Here is a 26,737-nt window from a genome sequence, read left to right on the forward strand (position 1 = left end):
CAAGAGAGTTTGAAACGTTATCACCGGCATAGGCAATGACGATCAGAGCACTTATCAGTGACAACAACGTATTTTTCAGCAAACCACTGACTCCTCAGGCTGCACCCATTTAATTATTGATACTCATCAAGAAAACAAGTCAGCCAGCAAATTGTCTTTGCACACAGCAGTGTGATGAGCTAAGGCAAGGCTCACATCAGTGGGAACCATTAATCAGTCTGTGAAAGACACAGCAAGCAGGGATGGTGCTTGTGTAATCACTTATAGCTCATTTAGCTGAGTCAGGGAGCTGTCCTGTCATACAGCTCTGATGCATATTTTCATCCCAGCACATACCCTATCAAATCCTGCTGCACATTGCATGGCCAGATCCTTCAAGTTTAGGAAAGAAAAGTTTCTATTAATTCACTTCCTAGGACACTGTCAACTTAATCTGAGCTTCAAGTTTAGCTTTTATATAAAAATACAGATATGTTGGGAAAAATAATCAACACACTAAAATTAAAATTTTGTTTTTTTCCCCCCTTTAGAGCAGCGAGTGGGAAAAACACATTCGAGTATTAGACCAATACACGATCACCAGAAAGTGAAAACGACTCGCAACTAAAAGTGAAACAGATCAGTCTAATTTCATTGTGCAAACTGAAGCACCTAAATGGCATAGATGGTGAAAAGTAGAAGGAAAACAAAAAATATGAAGAACATAATTTATATCTATCCAATAGGGCCTCTGAGGGTATGTCTACACAGCAAAGAAAAACCTGCGGCTGGCCCAGGCCAGCTGACTCGGGCTCACTGGTCGTGGGGCTGTTTCATTGCTGTGTAGACGTTTGGGCTAGAGATGGGGTACAGGCTCTAGGGTCCTGCGGGGTGGGAGGATCTCAGAGCCCAGGCTCCAGCTCGAGCCTGAACGTCTACTCTGCAATTAAACAGTCCCACAGCGTGAGTTCTGTGACCTCCTGACAGGCGCCAGCCACAGGTGTTTAACTGCAGGGCAGACATAGGTTGAAAACCACTGTCATAGAGGTTATTTTCATATGTGGACCCGTAAAAAATTTCAAATGGAGGTGTGGATTCCTTTGGAAATATTAGGAATTAGTCTGCAGACCCCTATTGGTTTGCGGACCACAGGTTGAAAACCACTGCTCTAAGACAACCTCTTTTGTCACAATAATCCAGATCTTTCCTCCATACAATTCTCAGTGATTCATATTGTTTCACAATATTGTTCTCAAGATACGCATCATTCTCACTTTGCTAATTAATTAGCTGATTTAGAGGTTTTACCCTGTGACTCTACCACCACAAAACAGGACCAGGGAAATCTTTTAAGGGTCTACATTTTAAAGACTTTAAGGGCAAAATTTTCAGAAGTGCCTAAATGATCAAGGATCCTAAGTCCCATTTTCACAAGTGCTTAGACACTTAGGATCCTACATTTCATTGAAAGGCACGTGCTTGGTAATTCCCAAATTCACCCTCTTGCAACACCTACTCCTTTGCAGGCGATTATGTTTCCAATCTTAACCCCTTGATGAAAGTAAGAATAGGAAGGAAGGCTTCCAGAAGCAATGAATAACTCTAATGAAATGCTAGTTATGTCTACTCTCAGAGAACAAAAAGGAAAATAGAAATCTGCAACATGAGTACTTTGCACACACCAGCCATACAATTCCCTTGGGTACTGCTGAACTGTAATTCCCTTATTAGTGACTATTCAGCACATCGTAATGTATTTTAAAAATTCATACCTTTCCCCAAGAGCTCTGTGCTCCAGTTCCAGATTTTTGTGCAATGTTTTCAGGCAGCTGTGCTGCTTTATTAGCATTTCATATTCTGTGGACTGTCGCTCATGCAGTGAGGCAAAGTGTTCGTGATCCTGCAGTAGTGACTCGAATTCAGCTTTTAGCTGATCTTTCTGTTTCAGTAGATTTTCATTCTCATTTTCCTTAGCTGTCTGCTGGTTTTGGAGTAAAGCATTCTGGGCCATCAGTGAAGTGCTCTGGGAGCTCAGGGTTGAATTTTCTACCTAAAGTTTCTCAAATAAAAAGTAATATTTATATACAAATGCTGGTACACACCACAGACGTGCTATGCAGTATACACTCAGACGTGGGTAAACATACACAAAAGATGCTTTTACAGTTATTGGGAATATGAAGAAATTTGGAAAGGACACTTGAGCAACCTTTTAGTATTACTGGTAATGTACAGGATATGAAGTCATGGCATATGTGAGATCAGTGTTTGTCCTGTAGCAAGACAATCTCAAAGCTGGTACAGCAATATTAAGACTAGATTTGTGAAAGGTAAGTAACCTGGAACATTTGGGTCCCATGTATAACTCCGACAAGAGTGTACAAGAACTGAAATTGCTCCATGTTTGTATAAAACTGAATGGAAGCTTGTTAATTTCATCTAATGCAAGTGGGGATGAAATTCACCACTTTGCAGGGGGCCAGTATGAAATCTATATCTCAGTTAAGTTTACTTTTGGTACTTACATGGTACATTGGCTTTGTGGTGACCACGTGGTTATGAGTAGGACTAAGTGAATCTAAACTGGTGTAAAATGCATGTTGAAAAGGTGGAAGAAAGCAAAGTTGAAGAAGAGGGCAGAGTAGGGCTAGTTAAAAAAAGTTTCCATTGAAACTGCTTCGATAGGAAATTGGGTTTTCAATTAAATGAAATTGTTCTCCAAAAGTTTCTGCTTTTCCCATCAAGAAATCAAATGACTGAAAACTGAAATATGTTGATTTGGATATGCCGCCCCATTCTCACTTCCCCGGGGAAAATTCTTTCTGGGACACAATAGGAAAAGAAAAAAAGAACTAACATGAAGAAAGAATATATGATAGGCTAGCTGGAATAGCAAAACTGGATAACTACTGTATATACTCGTTCATTAGCCCATTTGTTTATAAGCTGACCCCCTAAATGGATAGGTAAAAATAGCAAAAACTGTATGACCCTTTCATAAGCCGATCCTATATTTCACAGGTTGGAAAACTTCGGCTCCCGGCCTGTCAGGGTAAGCCGCTGGCGGGTCGGGACGTTTTGTTTACTTGGAGCATCTGCAGGCATGGACCCCTCAGCTCCCTGTGGCCATGGTTTGCATTCCCAGCCAATGGAAACTGCGGGAAGTGGCGTGGGAAGTTCCCATTGGCTGGGAACGGCGAACCGCAGCCACAGGGAGCTGAGGAGCCTGCAGATGCTCCAGGTAAACAAAACTACAATGTATTAGATCAGGGATCAGCAACTTTAGCACCCTGGCGGGCCGGTCCGGTTTGTTTACCTGCCGCGTCCGCAGGTTCGGCCAATCGCGGCTCCCACTGGCTGTGGTTTGCCGCTTCAGGCCAATGGGGGTGGTGGGAAGCGGTGCAGGCCAAGAGATGTGCTGGCTGCCCCCATTGGCCTGGAGTGGCGAACCGCGGCCAGTGGGAGCCGTGATCGGCCGAACCTGCAGATGCAGCAGGTAAACAAACCGGCCCGGCCCACCGGGTTGCTTACCCTGGCGGGCCGCGGGCCAAAGGTTGCCAATCCCTCTATTAGATATTTAATTTCAATGATTCCATAGAGTTTTAAATCATCAAATTTTGGTGTAGTCCCGTTTATAGGCCGACCCCTGCTCTTTGATGCCTCTTTTTTTTAACCAAAAATATTTGGCTTATGAACGAGTGTATACGGTAATTACTTCTTCCAAGTACTATAAATAGCAATTTCTTAATAGTGATGAGCCAAGGCTGAAATTTTCGATCCAAACCCTTTTTAATTTGAAGGAAATTCAGATCTGAATCTGAATTCCCTTGCTTCATCACCATCTGATTATTGTTAACACTGAAATCTTCCTTCTCAGCTTCCATCCTCTCTACACAACTAAAATCAAATCCAAAGTTTCCCGAGACATTGGCATTTGGTTCTTCTGACCTGGAGCTTGGCTGTTTGGGTCTGCAGAGCAGTGTTGTGCTCTTGAAGGAAGACATTTTGCTTTTGTAGTGTCAGGATCTGATTGTTGAAAGAGACATTCTGCATTTCCAAATGCTTCAGCTGTTCTTTAAGCAGCTGCTTTTCAGCATGGAGGGCTGCATTCTAACAGAGAAATAGAATGGAGGTGTGGGGGGAGAAAAAAATTAAACAGCTGTTCTGATTAGTTAGAGCCCTATCAAAGATGAGAAAAAACTTCTGATACCCCTTAAGCCATGAAGTTTTAGTAGCAAATACTTCACAGCATTAAATCAAAGGTCGAATAGATGTTATGGTGCAAGATTCACCCCTGGACAGAGGCCAGCACAAGACCCATGTGTCATGCAAGTCCCACATAGCCCCTAAGGTGAGGGCTTAAGTGGTGCATAGGCCTGGTGTTGGTTCTCTGCACATGGGTAAATTTCCCCTGCAATGATAAAATTATTCCAAACTGTAGTACTTGTATGATCCATTACCATAGTATCTGAGCTCCTGACAATCTTTAATGTATTTATCCTCATAACACCCCTGTGAGACTATCAGCCCCATTTCACAGATGGGGAACTGAGGCACGGGCTTCCCAAAGGTCCCCCAGAAGCCTGTGGCGGAGCAAGGAATCAAACCCCTGAGTCCCAGGCTAGCACTCTGACCATTGTACCATTGATCCTCTCTGAATACACAGAGCTCGGGGTTGCTTCCTACTTTAAAAAATGACACAAACATCCCCAAATGCCTTATACCTGCATCCTGAAGGAGAAGACTTACATTCCTTTCCAGCTCTATAGCCCTGTCTTTCACTTTCAACAGCTCCATTGTTGTTTCTCGGTGTCCTGTTTCCCATTTCTCTTTCATCTGGTGGTTGGAAATGAGTTTTTCTGCAGGAGATTTTAATGAGTTCTGCACACATTGCCCATCTTCTTGACTTTGCTTAAGAACTTCAAAGTCCTTCTTTATCTGTGAAGTAGATAAGAAATATGCTTGTAAAACTGGCTTTTTGGAAAGTAATTGCAGCACACTCAAATAAATAAAACATTAATAATAATAATTAGGTCTTATGCAGAATTCTCTCTCATGATTTCAAGATACTTTATAAAAGATGGGGGGAGTATCATTATTCACATTTTATGGATAGGGAAAGTGAGACACAGAGGTGAAATTATAAATCAGGAAAAGAATGCACATCCCTCACTCCCAGTCAGGTGCCCTTTCCACTTGAACTCCCTGCCTCCTAATAAATAAAAATAATATACAGGCGATACCTGGTGTGGGGATTTTTAAAAGCATTCAACATTGGCAGAACTCTGCTCTCATTGAAGATTATTATTTTTACTTGTATTACTGTAGCACCTAAGAGCCCTAGTCATGACCAGGAACCCACTGAGCTACGTGCTGAACAAACACAGAACAAAAAGGTGGTGCCTGCCCCAAAGAGCTTACAATCTAAACATAAGACAAGAGACAACAGATAGTGGTAAAACTCCATGACTTCTAAAGGAAACAGGACTAAGTCAAACCTGAGCACTCTTGAAAATCTCATCCCGGACTCCAAAAAAACAATAATGCCGGTATTATTAATTATTATTATTATTATTATTGGCTAGGATATGATAGAAGGCATTTAAGTCAAATAGGGTTTTTTTTTTTGGCGCTATCTGTTCCTCTGGAGTAAAAATGCATGTGCCATGCCAACCTATAGAATAGCTAAACCTTACACCTTAAAATGAAGTTTCCTCTTACCGTATTAAGCTCATTCTGCAACTGCTGATTCAAGTTAAGAGACTCTTCCACTTGAGCCTCTAACAATACAATCTTTTCTTCTTTAATGGCTAGTGTTGTCTTTAATGCAGAGTCAGTTTTGCTTTCCAGAATCTTATATTTGCTGAAAGACAATGAGAACAACATTCCAACATTTGTCACTGGAAAACATGCACCCATCTGGCTTGCAGACATTTCTCTCCCACATCATATATCTCACAATAACATGTATTTGCTCTCATATACACCTGGTTTCCATCACTACTCTATATTTTTGCATTTGGACAAAAGTAAATTGAAAGATAACTAAGGAGGAAAAAAATTGCTTATGGGAAAGTTTAACAGATTTTAATGGAATAAAACCAATTAAGTTCTATAGAAGAAACAAAAACTACAGAATTCAATATAGAATAACGTTTCTAATTTTCTTCCTAACCACACTGTAGAATTTAATAGAAAATTATATCCCTGCTGTGGATTTCTTTAGCTTCGGGGGAAACCCAACCCTACAAAATTCTGCATTAAGGATATAATTATCCATTAAATTCTATAGGACAGTTCAAAAAGCCTATAGAAAATATCTTTTTTGTTAAATTCTATAGGACTTGCCCATCAGGGATGTTCCGTGCCACACCTTTACACGTTGTAATTATTTTCACATCTGGTGGATCACCACTTAAAGGTTAGAGGCATGGAATGCACCATATAAAGGATAATGGTCAAATACAACATCTTTTACCTTGCCAGCAGAGTTCAACTATAAATATAGTTAGCAGGTGGCAAAAATGGTTACCCATCTTAAATCTAAAAACCACCTCCCTTCTCAAGTGAAGGCACAACTTAGGACACTAATCACCAGAAGGGTTTCCAGAAGTAGGTTTCATGAAGATAAGTGAATAGAAAACTGGTAAGTGGATATGTACATGCAAGCCTTGATTCTGAACCCACACTAATTTCTACACGGGTATAAACTCCTTTGACTTCATTGGAATTACTCCTGGTATAACTCACTGTAAGAGGTCAGAATCCTACTCTCCACCTGCTAAATTTATAGGGGGAAACCATACAGCTGTAATCCAAATGTACTGCAGTAGGAAGCTATGTAATGATTTTACAAAGTTAATGTCACCAGTACAGCACATTGAACTGGAATTCACTTCTCCTTCAAGTAGATACAGAACACCCATCTGTGGTCGCCTGCCTGCATGATTTCCATTAAGACTTGTCACAGTGGCTTTGCTATTGTTAGAAAACAAAATCTAAGACAAATGGTTTCATGTAGTCTCTCTTGTCTACGACAGGAAACCATGATTTCAATGCGAGTGGGTGGAAGTGGGAGAGGCATAAAATGTGAAAATGAAAAAAGCAAAAGGCTGTGGTTAGCAGGTTTAAGGAGTTATGGAGTTACACTGTTAAAAGAGCTCAGTTTCCTCACTTGTCATTGCCATTATCATCCTGTAGCAGCAGCTCTTTGTTCAATCCAATCTTCACGAGCTCTTGGCTCAGTTTGTCCATTTCACTAGACAACTGTTGGCTCTTTAACTTTTCAAGAACCAAATCCTGTAATAAAACTAACATCATTAACCATCATACAGAAGACAGTGATAATTACACAGTACCAGTGATTTTAAAAACTCTGACGTATGATAAGGGCATTGGGTGAAATCCTGGCCCCATTAAAGTCAAAGGGAGTTTTCCCATTGATTTCAGTGGGGTCAGGATCTCACTCATTGTTTTTTGGGGCCTGTTTCTTCTCTCAGACCTGTGTAAATTAAGAGCAGCTGCACTGTACATCACAGAGAGGAGAATCAGATGCTTTGTTTTTAAACAGCAATCTATTTCATTCTCTATTTGTAGTTTTCTCAAATAAAATAGAAGGATTTTTCCTTCAGATTTTGGCCTTTTCTAATTTATATTTAATTCTTGATGCTTCCATTAGCATCACTGTTGTTAGCATATTGTAGCACTGAGACAGGTTTGTTAGCGAATTGATACTGGGCCAGCAGAGGGAGCTCACAGTCTTCTGAATCCAACCAAAAGAAGAAAAAACATTTTAGAATGTAAAAGTAATTTTTTTTTAAATCTTCTGAATAGCACAAAAATTAACTAACGAAAACCAAATACATATACAGTGGTGGGACTTCAATTTGCCAATTTCCTGTGATAAATAAGATTTTCAGTTTACTAACCTCTGCATTTACAGTATTGAAGGTATTTCCTAAACCTATGTCGATGGGAGGGCATCTCCTGTGGACATAGCTACCGCCTCTTGGGGAGGTAGAGTGCCTATGCCTATGGGAGAAGCTCTCCTGTAGGTAGCATCTTCACTAAGTGCTAAGGCAGGGGTCGGCAACCTTTCAGAAGTGGTGTGCCGAGTCTTCATTTATTCACGCTAATTTAAGGTTTCGCGTGCCAGTAATACATTTTAACGTTTTTAGGTCTCTTTCTATAAGTCTATAATATATAACGAAACTATTGTTGTATTTAAAGTAAATAAGGTTTTTAAAATGTTTAAGAAACTTCATTTAAAATTAAATTAAAATGCAGAGCCCCCCGGACCAGTGGCGAGGACCTGGGCAATGTGAGTGCCACTGAAAATCAGCTCGCGTGCTGCTTTTGGCATGTGTGCCATAGGTTGCCTACCCCTGTGCTAAGGTGCTGTAATTGTAGACAAGCACTAAGAATACTTCCTCACCCAGATCCTTTCTTAAACCATCCTTGGGAGGAGAGGGGCAGACAACTGATTCCAGCCTTTTCCCCAAGAAACATTTTCTAAAACTAAAGAAAGTGGATGTTGAACAGCAGCTAGACTGAATTAACAAATGTGGTTTTTTTAATTAAAAAATTCAAATGTTATCTCCAAAGAAATTTAGCCCAATTTGTACATATGAAATCCTTTGTTTAGACCACAGAAGACTAAGCAGAAATATAGATAATAACAGCACTCAGGTTTTCACTTTATCTTGTTTAAAGTAATTCTGAAAAACCATCAGCCTAATTTGTAAACTAGAAACTGGTGGCTTGAAGACTTTTAAAATAAAACCAACTTTATAATAATAATATATGCTCTGTGCTTATGCTGTGGCATCCCTTAAAAACTTGTTTCAGAGTAGCAGCCGTGTTAGTCTGTATCCGCAAAAAGAACAGGAGTACTTGTGGCACCTTAGAGACTAACAAATTTATTAGAGCATAATATGCATCCGAAGTGGGCTGTAGCGAGGACCTATGCAAAGCTAAGCCTGATTATAGAGTTATGGACACAAGACAAACTGCAGTTCTAGGATTCCACTTCCTCGGGCAGCACAACCTGTGATGCCTAGAGTCACAACACAGGGTCTCTCAGTCTCCCTAATTCATGGTCTGGATCAAACTGACCACTGTCTACACTACATAGCATAAATTAAATAAATAAAATGCATATGATGAAGGCAATATTATTATTTTGATTACCTCTCTCAATGTAGCTAGTGTTCTTTTATCAATGGTAACTTGCTTTATAAGGTCTTTATTGTCTTTTTCAAATTCTTTCATCTTATTAGACGAGTCTCTGAATCGAGCCATTTCTTTTTCAAGTGTTCTGTTTTCCTTCTCCACAGCTGCCAGCTTTACTGTGTTATCATCCAAAATCGCATCTTTCAACTCTACCTGCTGCCAAAGCCTTTTTGTTTCCTTCTCTAGCATCTTTTTGTCTTTCTCCAGTTGGGACACTTCTTGCTCCAGCACTTTGTTCTCCTTTTCTAACCTCTCCTGCCATTTGCTGGAAATCTTCTGCTCTTCAAGTTTTCTCTGGAGGACCTGATTTTCACTTTCCATTCCCTGTAGCTCTTTCTCTAGCTCTTGGGTTTTTTTGCTGCTGTTCTCCAGGATCTGCTGAAGCCTCTGATTCTCAGAGTTCACACTCTGATAGCTCAGCTCCAGCCTTTCCGACTTCTTTCCCAGTGTTTTTAACATCTCCACATTTTTTCTTAGCTCCTCTTTCTCCCTCTCCAGCTCCTTATTTTCTGCCTCTATCTGTGCCATTTTTGTGCTGGTGAATCTCATGGTCTCTACCATCCTCCTGAGCTCCAGGTTCTCTTCATCCAGCTGCTTGTTGTCCCTCTGCAGGTCCTCTAGCCGGATGGAAACATTCTGTAAGGTATCCAGGGACTTTCTCAACTTCCTGTTCTCCACTTCCAGATCCCCATTTTCCTGCTCTAGAACCTCAACTTTTTCTGTTACAATTTTCATGGCTGCTGCCTTCTTTGTGAGCTGTTCATTCTCTCTCTCTAGCTGATGGAGCTCTTTCTCCATTTCCTCCACACGTTCTACCTTTTCTTTAACCTGTTCAAAATCTTTATGCAATTGTTTCTTCTCAAACTCCAGCTTGCTGAGTTTGCTGCTAGTCTCTGTAACTGTTTCATGGAGCATCTTGTTCTCTTTTTCAATGTCTTTTATTCTGGCCTCGCTACTAACCTGAGCCCTCTGTCTCAGGGACAAAACCACTTGGTTGAGGTGGTCATTCTCTTGTTTGAGGTCCTCTATCTATATTAAAAATAAAATAAGGAGAGAGTTATCTATAGTAGAGTAGACAGTACCTGAGGTGTTCCTAGTGAGTATGTTTTTTTAGAGCAATGTACAGTCTGGAAATTTACGCCTCGAAGCAGTCAGAACTCTGTATTAACAAAACAATGCCTATTTAACACAACACAAATTCTTCAACCATTACCCATTGTCATCCCTGACTCAAACCCTCTCCACCAATCCAAACTAAGGAAAAGGCTTCTTTAAGAAAATTTGGTTTTATCTAGCCCTTTTAATACCATACATGAGGTATCTCAAGGTACTAGTGAGTTAAACATTGTGCTTTATTCTTTTCAAACCTTGAACTAAGCAGGTCTAGGCAGAGTCAGTACATGGATGGGAGATCTCCATGGAACAGCTTGGACTTGATGATTTCTGAGGAGCCACTCCTGTCTCTGAGTCAGATTGAACCAATGCCCTAGCACAGTGCTCAGAGGCACTGTTCCCTCTCTTTTTAGGTTCATATTCTCCACTTATCACTGTGAAAACTGAAAGCACAAGTGCCCTTTACATAAGATGTAAAATTAATGTGCTGAACATTAGTAGTTGTTAAAGAGTTCATTAAAAAAATATTCTTTGTAAGGGAAGAGAGTTCATCACAATTTCTTGGCCAAATTCCAGCTGAGGTAGTTACGTTGAACCAAATACTCAAATCCTTAGTCAGATTTTTACCTAGTTCTTACTCAGGCAGAACACCTACTGAAGTCAAATGGAGTTAGGCCCGAGTAAAGGCCATCCCTACCCTAGTTTCTGCCTACTCGAGTTTTCTTCACTTCCTGTCCTAAATGTGAAGAGTCCACTTCCTATCATGTCATGAGGAATTCCTGTTTGCTTTTACACAGCAGCTGTGCTTCACCACAGCTGTATTTCAGAGGTGGAGTTTTCCCGGAGTATAAATCTGTAAAGCACTTAAGAATGTTTCAGGATGAAAGGCACTACATATAAATGAAAGGTTTACTTTTATTATTTAACCTCACCCCAGCCTTGTCACACAAATCAATTTAATATATTTTAAAAGCAAGCACACCATTCTCCAATGACCTACACATCTATACGCATTATTAAATTACTAAGTATGAATGACACCTTGTAAGCTTGTAAAATAGCAGTATTGTACTTGAATTGCATCACAGCAGTAAAGGCTGCAGGGTATTTAAAATGTCAGTCTTGTGGGTGTAGTAGCTTTCTCAGCATTTTTTACTTAGATCAAGGAAGTCTAAGAAAACTACCATGACACATAGCTGGTATCACTCCAATCTTCTTCAGCAATATGGGATTTGAGTTGTACATCCTAATCTGTCTAGTCAAGGCTTTTTGAAGGGCAGGGAAGAACCAATGTTACAAACAACCTGAAGGCTCCCAAAGAGCAATGGGATGAGCAGACGACACCATCACCTGTAGTTATTTTTGTTCAAAGCCACCTTGACTTGTATTTGAACAAGTGTTCTGCATGCAATATACTCTGCGGGCTATTACCAAGCCCCTGAGCCATCAAGACCCTCTAAATGGCCATGGTAAAATGACCACTACTGAGCATAAGCTTTTGGATCACATTTGTGAAGTCGGCACCTGTCTGTCTTTGTCGGCTTTTACAGTCTCCATGACACCCTGTAGCTGTTCTTTCTCTTTTATCAGCTCCTCGCTTAAGGTCTCCAAGTCTTGGTTGCTTTGTTTCTCTTTTTCAATCTGATTTTGCAACTTCTCAATCTGCACGGAGAAAGCACCACAAAATACATCAGACAACAAATTGAACCACGACTATTTTTATTTCAGGGCATTTTGAAAAGTAGAGATTAAATAGATGGCCAAGATGCTCTCTGTTCCTGAAGGGTTATGTCAAACCAACAAGACTGAGCAAACTAACCCTTCCCTTCTGAAAGTTGTTTAACGAACTATACAAATTTAGGTCAGAATTTTCAGAAATCTGAAAATTCGTCAGGGACTGGGGTGAAACTCTGGCCCTATTTAAGTCAATGGTAAAACTCTCATTGTTTTCAATGAGGCCAGGATTTCACACCTGGTACCTCAAGTTGGATACCCAAAATGGAAGCACATGAAATTAGAGAACACTTCTAAAAATGTGGCTGCTAGTTCTTTGATCTCTCCACTTACATCAATATTTTGCCCTATTGTCTTTAATAGTCCTTACACTCAACATTATAGTGTCCTTTTCTTCCTGCTTGCATTAACTATCAAGCAAGTCTGAGGGAACTATGGTTTGGTTTACTGTTGTTTTTTAAATTACCTCTTCCTCCATTAAAACTTCCTCTATCATCACCCCTTTTCCACATTCCCTATATCTGACACCCAGGCCGCTTGTGTGGAAGTTCTGAGTCTCCCCCACCATTAATATTTGCTTTGCTGCTGCATTAAAAACAAAAAAACCTTCCCACTCTACAAAAATCCCATTGATCATTCTTGGACATGAAATTTTGTCAGCATCAGGAATCTCAGGATTATAGGTCTCCAGACAGCATGTGTGAGGAAGACACATTTTGTTAACCCCCCCCACACACACACACGATAAACCCAATGTAAGATGCTTTACAAGCCTTATATCTCTTAGTATCAACAGACCATGTACCACTGACACTGTAGTTGAGCAGGCAAATGACTGTGCAGTAACTTCTTTTCAAATCTCCTTGAATAGGTGACAGAGTCACCAGCAATATGATCAGATTGTGATATTCAATCAACATTCACAGACTAGGTTACCTCCCATCACAGTCTAAGTGATGCATCATTAGCAAAGAATTTTAATTCTGTTTCATGAATCTCAGCTGTTCTTGATCACAACACTTTAAACCCACTGGCATTTTTGCTCTGTCTCATGCCCACACATTCTGCCCTGCCCCTGCACTGACTCTCTCTATTACTGGATAATCCTACTCATTTAAGGGTGGGGATCAAACCTTTAGGTAATCCAGGCTTGGTAACACTCCCCACTGCCAAAACAGGAGCAAATCAGACTAATGCTGGGCCCACAAGTGCTGGTACTGATATAGTGCCACAACTTGAGGTATCAAAGAAATATGTATGTGGTAAGCCAAAGTCAACTGCAGCTGTTCAAATTACTTAAGTTGCTGGGCACCAGAGACATTTGTTGGGCACTTTATACCCTTAGATCTCAAGTTCTGAGTGTTTTAATTAGAGAACCTAGTTTGAATGACTGTCACAAAGGGGCCGTGAAGGAATGGAGTGGGAATAGGGAGAGATGAATTTTTGCAGACTCTCTCTCTCTCTCTTGCCCAGATAGGGACTTTGAGAAGTGGATTTTGTTCTCTCACCTTGGCAAAAGCATCCTTCAAAGTGCTCCCTGTAGTAAGGGGATGCCAACCCCCTCTCACTGGCATAGAGACAGGTACTGTGCTAATTATAATCAGCCAATCTACATCTAGACTACTATCTACAAAACAGCAAATGGGCGCTCTCATTTAGGGCATCCTAATGGTCCAGCACATCTTTAACGGGAAGCTGAGCAAAGAGGGGAGCCCAATATGTTTCAGGGCCAAAGTGTTGTATAAGCTTGTATCAATACCACAAAAGATATTAGTTACAGCAGCAAAGAGAAAGGCAGGAGTAGGCCCCATAACACGTTTAGTGTTATGGAGAGGGATGAGGAGAATTAAGTCCCTTACATGGGAATTCTTCAAATGGATCAAACTAACAAGCATCCTGTTTCCCCACTAGCACTGGGTCTGTTACTTGGAGATCAGAATGCATGCTGTAGCCAGACAAAACCAAAGCAGGTGGCTGTGGCAGAACTGAACACCCCTTTCCTAAGGCAGAGCTGGGCTGGCACATGAGCTAAAAGTATTAACAGTCAATAAGGGAGTGTAGCAAAAAAATGTGACTAGCAGGACATTCATTACCAGGAATGAAAAGAACCCGTGGCTTTGTGGGAAGGGGAGATGCAGCAGAACACTGTGATAGCCAGAAAAGGAGACAAGGCGGAGAAGTCAATCAAGGACCCTGAATAGCAGAGGATGTTTCTTTAAAAATATATCGGGCCGAACTCACCTTTCATGTAACTTCACTGATTTAAATGGAATTACACAAAGGATGAGTGTAGCCCATTGTTTTCTCCTCTGTAACAGAAGAAGCTGAGGAAATACTTGTCATGGAACAGGCAGTGGGACAAGAGCACAGTCTGCCAGTGGCAGAATAGCTCCATGAAGTGCATATATAAGGAAGAGGACGACTATAATTATCTAGGCAAGCACTAAAAAATGTGTTGAGAACCTCATGCAGAACATGTATGAGCTCGCCAGAGTTGACAGTACTGCCACAAGCATCACTCAGGAATGCTATAAGCTGCAGAGTGTAACAGGTCTAGTTCCAGCACACCGTTAGAAACAGCAGAATCAGCTCCCAAATAGCTAGGCTAGCATGAACCTAGTGAGAGTTACCTTCTTGCTAAGTTGTTGATTCTCCTTTTCTAGCTCTACAAACTTTAGGCTGCTCTCTTCCGTGGTCAAAGAGAGATCTCTGAGCTCTTGAATGGTGGTTTGCAGGCTCTGATTGTCCTTTTCTAGCTTCAGAATGCGACTCGATGCACACTCATTTAGCTCAAACACAAAGGACTTTCTAGCTGTTGAAACATAAGAATCAGAATGCAGGAGTTTATACACATTCATAAACATGTTATCATTTCTAGGATCATAAAACATAGATAATTAGGGCCAGACCCCTAGGACTTCAGCTGATCTAGGGTGGTAGAGTGGTCCCTAAGTAAAAACACCTACATTAAAAAAAAAATGGAACATACTTCCATAGATAATAATAGTTACACCCCTTCATTCGACATTGGTGAGGCCTCATCTGGAATACTGTGTCCAGTTTTGGGCCCCACACTACAAGAAGGATGTGGAGAAATTGGAAAGAGTCCAGCGGAGGGCAACAAAAATGATTAGGGGGCTGGAGCACATGACTTATGAGGAGAGGCTGAGGGAACTGGGATTGTTTAGTCTCCAGAAGAGAAGAATGAGGGGGGATTTGATAGCAGCCTTCAACTACCTGAAGGGGGGTTCCAAAGAGGATGGAGCTCGGCTGTTCTCAGTGGTGGCAGATGATAGAACAAGGAGCAATGGTCTCAAGTTGCAGTGGGGGAGGTCCAGGTTGGATATCAGGAAAAACTATTTCACTAGGAGGGTGGTGAAACACTGGAATGCGTTACCTAGGGAGGTGGTGGAATCTCCTTCCTTGGAGGTTTTTAAGGCCCGGCTTGACAAAGCCCTGGCTGGGATGATTTAGCTGGGAATTGGTCATGCTTTGAGCAGGGGGTTGGACTAGATGACCTCTTGAGGTCCCTTCCAACTCTGATATTCTATGATTCTATGATTCATGAACAGGAAAGTGTCCAAAGACATGATATCGCAAAAGCTGCTTATTTTCATAGTCTCATATCTAAGAATCAGGTTAGCTACTAAGTTGAATGGTTAACTAGAAACGTTTGGTGTGACACACTTTTGCTGAGATAGAAATTCTTAAAAAAAAAAAAAATCAACATCTGAAACTAGGAAAAAATGCCATTTTCAATCATTTATACCATGAAGTTGCAGCTTCAGCACGTGGCCAATTAAAACTTGTATATTAACCATCGAAATCGCTCACGTGAATGGGTGCCAGTGCTCTGGGTTACCCGACTGCTTTAACAGGCACACACTGAAGCAGTGTGTGTATTTTAAGGCTGGATACACATGCACTAAGCATCAATCACAGAGAATTCTCTCTGAATGTGAGTTTTGCCACTGACTTCAACAGAGCCAAGATTTCACCCCAGGTGTTTAGAGTTCACAGGTTTTATCACATTTTATGTGACATTTCCCAATACCAGCGTCTCCATTGCACATTTACCTTTTTCACAGTGCTTGATTTTAGTAACTCAGCACTGGAGTAACTAAAAATCTACTTCCTGTTTCAAATGTAACAGATCTACTCTCTACATAAAAATCATACGTTTAACATGCAAGTGACATTAACTCTGTGTTCTAGTCTTAGAAAATACTCATCCTTGCAGGAAGAAAGACAAAATGTAGTGCTGCTACAGCCCCTTAAATAGCACTTACAACTGGCAGAAACTCCTGGGAGTTTGAATGGTTTACAACATCCATGATCTTTATGAGCAATATGCTGGTGAGTTTTGGTTGCCTTGATGTTTAACACTAATACCATCAGCATGGTTCAATTTCAATTCTATTCTGAAATAAAGTCTGTAAAAGTGGCTTTATTGGTTTCCATGCTTATTGTTACCCATTGATTTCTGTATCAACTGTGCTCAGTTTACAAGTAAAAAAAAAAAAAAGGGGGGGGGGGGGAAGGGTTCTACGTGTCATCCTTCCAAACTCAACCTGAGATCCAACAGTCAAGCTGGGTTCTTTACTGATCATCACCACAGCTAAAATAAAAGTTCTGGAGACCAAACTGTGCTCTCAGTTACATCTGCACAATTCATCTGTCCTCAGTGGGATTAAAGTGTAACTAATTGGAACTTCATAAATGGAGCTGGCTGAAAAATAGGAAAACATTTTTGGGAAAGATTTTGAAATTTTTAAGTTATTTTCATTTCACAGGGTTCAAAAAAATGAAGTAACTGTTTTTTTCCCAAAATTTTAATGATTTTTTATTCAGATTTTCATAAATTTGCCTTCCCCCTGCCCCTTTTTCTTTTGCCACAAATAAATGATGTCGTTGACTCTCCTCCACTTTTCTTTTGCTACTCTGTTGAAGTTTTGAAAAGCTACAACTTTTGAAGAGTTACAGACTGATAGAGTTACAAAGTTTATCATTAATTATTATTCGCCCTTTATAACTTTTCTAAATTTGAGGAATTTTTGAAAGGTTACAAAATGGACAAACAAAAACGAAAAATGGGAAAGAACCTAGACATCATTCATTCTAATACATTCAGCGGCAAAAAAAAAATACAGGAAAAAGCAAACAAAGGAGGGGAAAAAAAAAACAGAAAAAAAAAAGAACCCCCCCCTGCAATTTGAAAAGAGGCAGAAATGTTTGCATTGCTTCAAATTTGTCATAGAAAAACTGCATTTCCCAAAATGTTTCAATGTTGATGAAACCGTATTTTTGCTGCACAAGAAGAACCAGATTACAGTTCATCCTCTCTGAACTTGCTGAGCTCGCTCTGCAGGGCTAACAAAGTAACAAGAACTAATTAGTCACTACAGTTAGAAGATATATCTCAAAATACATACAGCAAGCCAATCGGAGGAGCAAGGTGGTGGTGCCATTTTTACATATAGTCATTTTACAAGATCCTGATTTTACCAAGACATGTGCACGTGCTAAGGTTTACATAATGTGATTTGCCCCACTGACATCAATGAACCTACTCATTGTGTGTAAAGCTAAGCATGTGCATGAGGCTTTAAGGGATTAGGTAAGTGTTCAGTAAAGTTCTGATACTGAAAACTTCTGCCAGTAACATCCTGTTATGTATACCAGGATTCTTTAAAATATGATTTTGTATCCTAGTATTATAAACTGAATTAATTATATGAAAGAAATCAATTATCAAGCCTATGATACAGGGCACTGATTTTTTTTTTTTTTTTTTTTTTATGTCTTGCATATAATTACTGAAAGTGAATCACCCACTTAAAAAATATCCAGCTGGTTATTTCCCCTCCCCCTCACTCATTTTTCGCCTTCTATTAAAAATAGTTACCTCACAGCATAGGCTTTTTCCTGGGACTTAAAGATCAGCTGGGAGTAGAGAAGGGTCATCGACTCCTCCCAGCCACTAACTATTTAGTTAAAAATACCTTGTGCTGGGATCATTACTGTGCAATATACGGGCGTGTTTGTTTATTTTTGGGCACTTTCTCAAGGGAGGTTTAAATATAAAGAAGTCATTGTTAATAGTTACATAACATAAGGAAAGACGCTGGAATCTGTGGCATTGTTAGAAGCTTTTTGTTCAGTTTAAATAATAAAAAGTCAAGTGGCTAAATACGGAAATTTATTTCCCCATGTGAACTACTGAGCCTGGAGTTTGAGGTTTTGCTCCTGCCCAATGCAGTAACTTGTTCCCCCCTCCTCTTCTACAAGGAAACCTTTCGCAAGCACAATAATAATTAAGAGTCACCTCATGACTGCTACTTACTATCTGCGAGGTCTGTGCTCTTTGACAGCTGTTCTAGTTCCCAGCCCAGGTGTGCAGACTCATTCATGCTCTGTTTTTGTGCGATCTCCAGTACCATATTCTCTTCCAGCAGCTCTTCAATTCGCTTCTTGTCTGTGTCCCGGTCCTGTGGAAAGAGCATGCAGATGGAACATCATGCTGAGCGTATTAACTAGGGAGCCTGATCAGGCTTGCACAGTTATTATTACTAGGAGTGATGAATGTATCAAGAATTGAACGGACTCCTCTACACAACATGTGTGCATATGTTAATATACACATACAATATTAAGAGAGACCCCACACAGATCCAAGATTAGAGCCATCCTCTGGATGGGCCAGATCCCAAATGAAACTTCCCCAGGTTCAGAGGTACAAAGATCCAGGGTTTTGGTTTAGGCCCATCTCTAATTACCTGAAATACTAAATGGACAATTCAAGACATGTTTAATACAATCAAGCCTGCATAATTTCACTACTAACTTGACAACTTTTTGACACTATCTGGGCTCATAATAAGCTCTCTGCTCTTCCTAAAGCTGAAGATAAGCATCACAGAATCAAAGATATTTTTTCTTCATTTCTTGAAATGCCAAGAAGTTAAATCTTCATGTCACATCATTGTCAGTTTCACACAGCTTTTTAACAAAGAAACTGTGTGAATAAATGGAAAATAAATTCATATAATGTACTTAAAAAAAAAAACAAAACAAAAAAAAAACCACCCTACCATACCAGGTGATACCACATGCTGTAATTGGAACTAAGTGCTGTTAGGGTAGGAAATCAGTAATTTCTAATTGACATTAACTTCTTGACTTAATTCTTGCCTTTCACATGCAAAATGCACCAAATATGCATGGGCTCAATGAGACATTGTTCAACGTTTCCCAATGGAAGTCAGGTTTTTACTGCTGATTGACAAAATGGGAATTATTCTAATGAACAGATGAAAAATAGGCTTATATACACAGAACAATTTCCATTAAAGTGAGTTGGTATTGAATGGGATAGACTTTAGAGAGTGATGAATAGTTGTCCCAGTCAAAGTACTGGTGTAGCCTATAGGCACAGGCCTGCTCCTCTCTCTCTCTCTCTCTCTCTCTCTCACTCACACACACACACACACACATACACACACACACACCCCATCCCTTTCTCCTTATAAGACACTTGTATCACTCAGAATAATATTTACATGCATGATGTTTGCATTGAAATGAAAACCACCATCTCTATATGCTACATAATACGCTAATACATAATGCACTAAGACAGGCAAAACATACCTAACATGAAAGACATCAGCTAGGTTAGTGATTTGGGGCAATACATTTTTGGTTGCTCAATTCGAGACACCTGACAGGCGCGCTAGCCCTCTGCATGTCATGCCTCTTCAAGGTATCTCAAGATGGGCACCCAAAATTTGAGGCACCCAAAATTATAAGCCAATTTTGAAAGTCTTGGGTATCATTCGTTTCTTAATTTACGATGTTCTGAGCTGTGCATTTAGCGTAACACTAGTGGATCTGACCAAGACCTCCATTCCAGCAAAATCTTTTTCAGGTTAATAAATGACCACACTTTGCAAGAATTCAGAACAACGAACCCATAAGAATGAGGAACACTAGTAACTAAAATTACAGCACATGAAGTAACATTTCTTATGTTTAATGCAATAATAAATGTCCAATGTAATTTATTAGCCTTTTAGTTGTGAGTGATAAACTGCCAGGTCTTAAGTCTCTCATTTGTGTTCAAATGAATAAGCCCCTTTTCTCTGATTTACGTAGTATTACATATTGAGAACATTTTATTTTTTGCAGTGGTCAATGCCTCAGACCTGCTGCAATAACTATACATTTTATTTTCAGCAAGAACAGTTGTTCATTGCAGCAGATTTTCATATCCCAGGTGTAAGACTTTTTTTTTTTTAAACTGATACATTCTAAACCCTCAACATCCATGTGCATAGGTTCAGTATTTGAAACTTGGTGATATACGCTCATGTAACCTGAAATTTGTCAAACCGTTTGCTTCTCCCAAGCAGATCATATTTTTTTTATATTTATATAAAATATAAATATATTTTATTGTAAGTCAAGTGTCACACTATTTTAAGCATGCATGATGCACTGTGCACTGACACAAAGTTCACATGGCCTGAGACACATTGAAAACTTTGTAAATGGGATTTGTCCAACTCCACTAGATTACGTAAAAAGAGTATGTAATCTAGTTTAAAAATATGATTTTTTTTAAAATCGCATAGTTAAATAAAGAGTGTGTACCAGCTCTACATCATGAAGTTTGGATTTCAATTGCAAGTTTTCCTTCTCTAGTTCATGCAATTTATCACCACGAGCTCTTGCTATTGTTAACTGTTCTTCTAGCATAGCCTTTGTTTCAATTAATATGATGTTGTCTTCTCTCAATTCCTAGAACACAAAAAGAAAAACACCATATGAAGTCAGTAGTTTCAGAATTTTACGTTGCAAACATCAGACAATTTTAATATACTACAGGTTGAAAAAAAGGATATATAGCACACCTATACAAGGGCATTGAAATACTGGATATTTACCTATGAATAGCACCTTTTAATCATTACCTCTAAGATTACAATTTTACATATGAAGATCCCATGAAGACAAAGATTTACACTTTAAAATGTTCCAATATCAACGTTGGTGAAGCACTTGAAGACGGAGAGTGCACATATAAATAAACAGACCTAGACCTTTAGAGGTTACGGGAACATTTACATGAAAAGGTCCTTTCAATAACATGTCAGAAAGAATTCTCTTTCCCTCTTTCTCATGTACATGGCTATATTTCACTTAAAGAAGCACTGGTTTGCAATGACCTCTTAGACACCTGACACAATCATTAACTGTATGAACAGTTTTGTTTTTCCTCTAGGCCAGCAGCATTTTTGGTTTGTGTTTTGTGGAACACAAACCAATCTGGTTCTGCAGCTACAGCAGTTCTAGCACAGCTCTAGGAACAAGGCTGGTGAATTATATGGTGCTCCCCTTGTTGTTTGAACCACAACAAAGCAAAAATTGCAGCATCATGCATTCATATACCTTATCTCCAGAAATAATGCATATCCACAGCATAAAATCTGGTTGACATTCTTGACCAGGTCAGAACAGCTTTAAATTGTCTGATTTCAGGTAAAAAAAAAAAAATATATATATATATATATAACTGCTTACTTTTATCTTTAAATGCTTTTGATATCAGAAACATACATGTAAGGCCTGCAATTCTCTCACTCAGGAAAGCAACGGCATTTGAAAGATGAGAAAGAGCAGGATGTTACATAGGGAAACCAAGGGTGGAATGGGGACAAAATAACCCAGCAATTTACCTTGTTCCGCTAAAAAGATTTGTACACCTCTACCCCAATACAACGCTGTCCTCGGGAGCTAAAAATTTTTACCGCCTTATAGGTGAAACCGCATTATATCGAACTTGCTTTGATCCACCGGAGTGTGCAGCCCCGCCCCCCTAGAGCGTTGCTTTACCGCGTTATATCCGAATTAGTGTTATATCGGGTCGCATTATATCGGGGTAGAGGTGTATTAGTTTATTTTTTCCTCCAACATACAGAAAAAATGGAACACGCACACATCCACGGAGAAATAATTATGGGTGGACAGTTTATTGCTGGACAATAGCCTTCAAATTGTAAAGCCTCTGCTGATATCAGTGAATGAGTTTGCTCTCTCTGACAACAAACCTTCAAAACACATAGACTACTGAAAGATTATCAGGAATGAGTAAGTTGTGGTGATTCGTTGGACAACAGCTGCCTTCCCATTTTTGGAAGCATACAATCAGGGGCCTCAAAAGTCTCATAGCAGCTCAGTAAGACTCATTTCCGAGTCTAAATGTCGCATTTCAGAACATAGTTTGCAGAGATTGTTATGAAATGGTGTTCATGCTCTAACATGCATACAAACCTAATATATACATAACCCTTAACCATAACTCATAACCAGTCTATTAATGCTGACCTAAAGAGAAATCCTACAAAGGCTTTCAATTTAACCCTAATTTATCCTAAAGCCAGTGGGAAGAGTCAGCAGTTGACCAATTAATCTTCAGGCATTTCTTGCCATTCAGATAGGACTTTCCTGCAGTATGCAAAACTCTAGCCATCAGCTACCCTCCTTAGAAATAGAGAGTGCTGTGGGGTGGAGATGTGCTGCAATTTCTTGGAAATAAACTTTGGCAGGGAAAAAAAAAATCTCATGGCCCATAGAAAAGAAAAATCCCTGGTTATTGTTGCTACTGCTTAGAACCAGCACTTCCATCCATCACCTATTGTGTGGAATGGCTTTTAAGTCCCCATCACACTGAAACTGATTAGTGCAAAGCTGTTGCAAAACTTTAGATGAATGTGTTTTTGGAACAATTCCAGTAGTAGTAAGAATCCATGGAGAAACATTTCTATTAGTTTTAGGTTTTATAAAGAAAGAAAGGATGTTCTTGTGGTTAAGGCTGACTGGGACTCAGGAACTCTGGATTCTGTTTCCTGGCTCTGGTACAAACTTCCTGTGATATCCTAGACCTAGAGAAGTCCCTTAATCGATGTGTGTCTCAGTTCCCCATCTGTAAAATAGGGATGATTGCACTTTGTGCTCACAGAAGATACTATGATGGTGACTGCAATAGAGACGTCTGTGAGTAAATGAATAAAGAGAAAATGTTGAAACTCTGATATTTTAAGACCTAAATTTTGGACCACATTTGACCAGAGAGGAGGAATATGTTAAACTGTCTGACACCAAAACAGATGAGAGTGAGTGGAGTTAAAAACAGGCAGCATGCTGGGTGTAAAACAAGTACCAAAAATACTCATATTGAAACAATGGGTCAATCAGAATATATTTAACAAACTGTCCTGCTCAGTCTGGACCACAGCCATGAGAAGTAAGATGGTGTTTGACCTCATAAACATCACCTCAGAACTCTCTCTGAAACTGCTTACCAAGCAGGAACTGATTATTTCAGTGTCTCACGAAGAGTCTAACTGTGTGCCAAGTAAGGAATACACATATTTGGTCTCTGTTTGCAAATCATACATTGTTGGGAGCCATAATATCTGAGAAATGGGAGGTACGCACTATGCATGTGCCTGAGGGGCGAGGAGGAGGAGGAGGACCTGTCAGATCAGAAGGTTTCTGATGAAATCTTAATTTAAGAACCTTTTGCAGAAGCCTGTTAAAGTTGGGCCAACATTATTTACTTGTACCCATTTTCTGAGGTCATCTTTATAGTGCAAACTTAATTTAAGTAATTACTCCAGGATAGCTTTATAAAGTTATGTCTCAGAGCCTGGAAGGTAGAATTGTTCTTAGCACAGCATATTATAACTAATGTCACCACAGATTACCCTAGGGTAGCACAACTGACCTGAGAATTGGTTTGGCTACAAATCATTTTTGGATTAGATAAGCAGAATGGTTGGGTGTATTCTTCATGGGAATGAAGATTTTTTTTTCTCCTTTTAAATTAATAAAACTCTCAAAATGGTTTTATAGCCGTGGGGTATTTTTAAATCAACAGCACAGAATAGTTATGTATGGTCTTTTAAGATTTATAATATGTTTACTTATAAGAGATTCCAAAATCAATTAGAGGAAATTTACCTTAAAACGAACTATGACTATAAAATATCCAACGATTTCTGATCTTGCCTTCATAAACCTCTCACTGAATTAAACCATAGAATTTGGTCTGCAGCCTTAACAACATGGGTCCTGATCCTGCAAACACTTATGCCCATGAGTAGACCACTTAAAATTAAATCTTAGCATAAGTATTTGCAGGATTGGGGCCAGAGTGTTTAATATTCAATTGAAACTGGAGAGTTCTCTCTCTCACACACACACACACACGATGCTATGGAAGTTGCTCCCGCTGAGCTGCAAAAATGTTAACGAATGCCCTGGAATAATTGCATTTTGCATCCATCAAACTAAATGAAAATGTAAAAGAAATGCTTTTTTTTTTTTTTTTAAATTATTAATTGTTCACAGGAATTTCTTCCTATTATCCTGTGGGGAAACTTATTGCAGTTGGGGGAGGAAAAAATGCAAGTAAGACTCCCTGGTCTCCAAAAAGAATCTGATCTCCTGGAGAGGCACTAGACTCAATGGAGAGGAATGCTGCAGCAGGGCTTTTATGTTGGAGGGAATCACCTGCTCAGAGGAAGCACTGCATTAAGCCTGCCCCTGCACATTGATAGCTATGACCTCATTAAGCCACCACAGCGGGCAAGTCCATAGACTGCATTTGCATTGTGTTTTCTTAGAGCTATAATCAAATTAAAACAGCGTTTGGTAATTTCTTCTTGTCATGAAAGACGCGGAAGGAAAACATTCACCTGCTCAGACATGTCAAGTCTCGCTCACTTGCAGTGAGGCTTGCTCCTTTTGCACTTGTTCTAAGACAGCTTCTCTAATCTCCCTCCTGCCATTAGGGACTTTTAGCCTGTGGTTTAAGGAGCTATTTAAAGTCTCACTCCAATTTCTCTATTCTTACCTCTTGTAAACTGCCTCACATGGGCTGCCCTCCATATGGCACTTTCATGACCACTGCCCGGAGATGACATTCTTTAGGGGCATGTTTTCATGGCTGTACTTCAAGTACCAGAACTAGAGGTTTGTTAAGTGCCCATCATATGTTTCTTCATTGAAGTGCATGCAGTTAAAATAGCCTCATCTATGTGAAATTCGTTTCAGAGCCTCAGACCCTCTGAGCTTAGGAAGCTACCAATAAGTGTCAGGGGAGTTGGATCAGCTTTATAGCCTAGTGGTATCTCTCACAGTCAAGTGAGAGACTAGAACTAGACCCCTGCTCTGACACTGGGAGTGGTTCTGAGGAAACTGTAAATCCAGCTATTTTTCAAGGCGGTGAGAAAAGCGTGAGCAGGCACAGCTCTGAATTAAGTCCTATTCATTACACCTCACTTTGAAGGACAGTTGCTTGAGGCAGGGGGGAAATGGAAGGGAAACAGGGATAACACTGGCTGAAGGACATATACATTGTCAGATTCTGGCCTCATTGAAGCCCCTTTACATTGGTACGGCAACATAAGAGGGCCAAAATCCCCCCTGGGGAATTTCCTGAATGCAGCCGGCAGGAGCAGCACAAGGCCAAAGGAGACAGTTATGCTGCCCTTCTACATCTTGGGATGTGCTGGGGTATTTAGGACAAGGAGTGGCTGGAATGCAAAATACTGGCAATTTTACACTGTGGAGCAGCCCAAAGGCAGCTGAAGCAGCTCCTAACTTATGCCAGAGGACACATTGACCCCCTAGAGCAAACAGAGTTCGAAAGGTGCCAAGAAGATGTAAAATGACCTTTGCTCCATCCCCATGCCTCCAGATTGCAGCTCTTAGAGATACAGCACAGAATCTCACCTATGATGCAGAATCTTGACACCCAACATGGAAGAGACAGAGGTGGGAGACTGCATAAGGGATGGAAGAAAAGACATGAAGGAGAGCTCTGTAAATTTTACATTATGGATCAAGTTAACGTAGCACATAGGAAGCAGAAGTGGTTAGTTTGAGGGTATTGCTGGCTCTAGGGCAAGCCACAGTGCTGAGAACCCAAGTACAGTACAATAGAATAGCTGCCCTCTTGTCTCAGATGAAGACAAGAGGAAGCACTAGCCTCTCCCATGCTACCAGAACCAACTCCTCTGCATGCTTTGGGCAGCAGACTAAAGTATAGCAGCACAAGATGTGGCTCTGCTATCTAGGGTGCATGATAGGGTTAATGCACAACTGATTTGCCAGCTTGAGGGAGTAGGAGAGCGAGATGATTTACAGTAAGAGATTGCAGTAAACTGGAAATTGCCTGCAGAGAGAAGCCTGCCTCAGTTTGCAGTTTATACATTTGATACTCAGCACACTTAGTGGACCTATTCATAAGACGCAGTGGACAGCTGGTCCCCTACGTTGGCAAAGAGAAAAATGTATTTACAAGGCGAGGTTTGCAAACCATAAAGAACTGCCATGTCTTCAGCAGGGAGTGTTATGGGCGTATGTTTTAGTGACACTCCATTATCTCAGGAGCTTTATATACTTACAGTTTGGGCCCAATCTTGAAGTCAATTGCAAAATTTCCACTGGCTTCAATGTAAGCAGAACTGGGATTACATGATTCCAAGATTCAGCCTCCAGAATCCATCTCAGACAGTCTTTTGATTGCATCTGACTCTGGCTAAAGTGCCACATTCTTCCATTGGAAAGGCAAAGAATTACTCAACCAGCCCAAAACATTCTCATTGTTGCT

At 40.1% G+C, this 26,737-nt stretch overlaps 1 protein-coding gene across 3 annotated transcripts in view; it reads right to left on the reverse strand.

The window, feature by feature from the left end:
- The window catches only part of CCDC88C (coiled-coil domain containing 88C), a 127,967-nt gene that overhangs the window by 25,981 nt on the left and 75,249 nt on the right, over positions 1-26,737 (reverse strand). For all 3 annotated transcript variants that reach the window (XM_054026747.1, XM_054026746.1, XM_054026748.1), the window contains exons 11-20: positions 20,710-20,856; positions 18,401-18,545; positions 14,688-14,869; positions 11,848-11,985; positions 9,169-10,239; positions 7,154-7,278; positions 5,701-5,842; positions 4,729-4,917; positions 3,928-4,089; positions 1,752-2,029 (exon numbers count right to left, since the gene is read on the reverse strand). In XM_054026747.1, coding sequence (XP_053882722.1) covers positions 1,752-2,029; positions 3,928-4,089; positions 4,729-4,917; positions 5,701-5,842; positions 7,154-7,278; positions 9,169-10,239; positions 11,848-11,985; positions 14,688-14,869; positions 18,401-18,545; positions 20,710-20,856 — 2,579 coding nt within the window. The remainder of the gene's footprint in view (positions 1-1,751; positions 2,030-3,927; positions 4,090-4,728; positions 4,918-5,700; positions 5,843-7,153; positions 7,279-9,168; positions 10,240-11,847; positions 11,986-14,687; positions 14,870-18,400; positions 18,546-20,709; positions 20,857-26,737) is intronic.

Source organism: Malaclemys terrapin, chromosome 4, assembly GCF_027887155.1.
Source record: "Malaclemys terrapin pileata isolate rMalTer1 chromosome 4, rMalTer1.hap1, whole genome shotgun sequence".
Classification (NCBI taxonomy): Eukaryota; Metazoa; Chordata; order Testudines; family Emydidae; genus Malaclemys; species Malaclemys terrapin.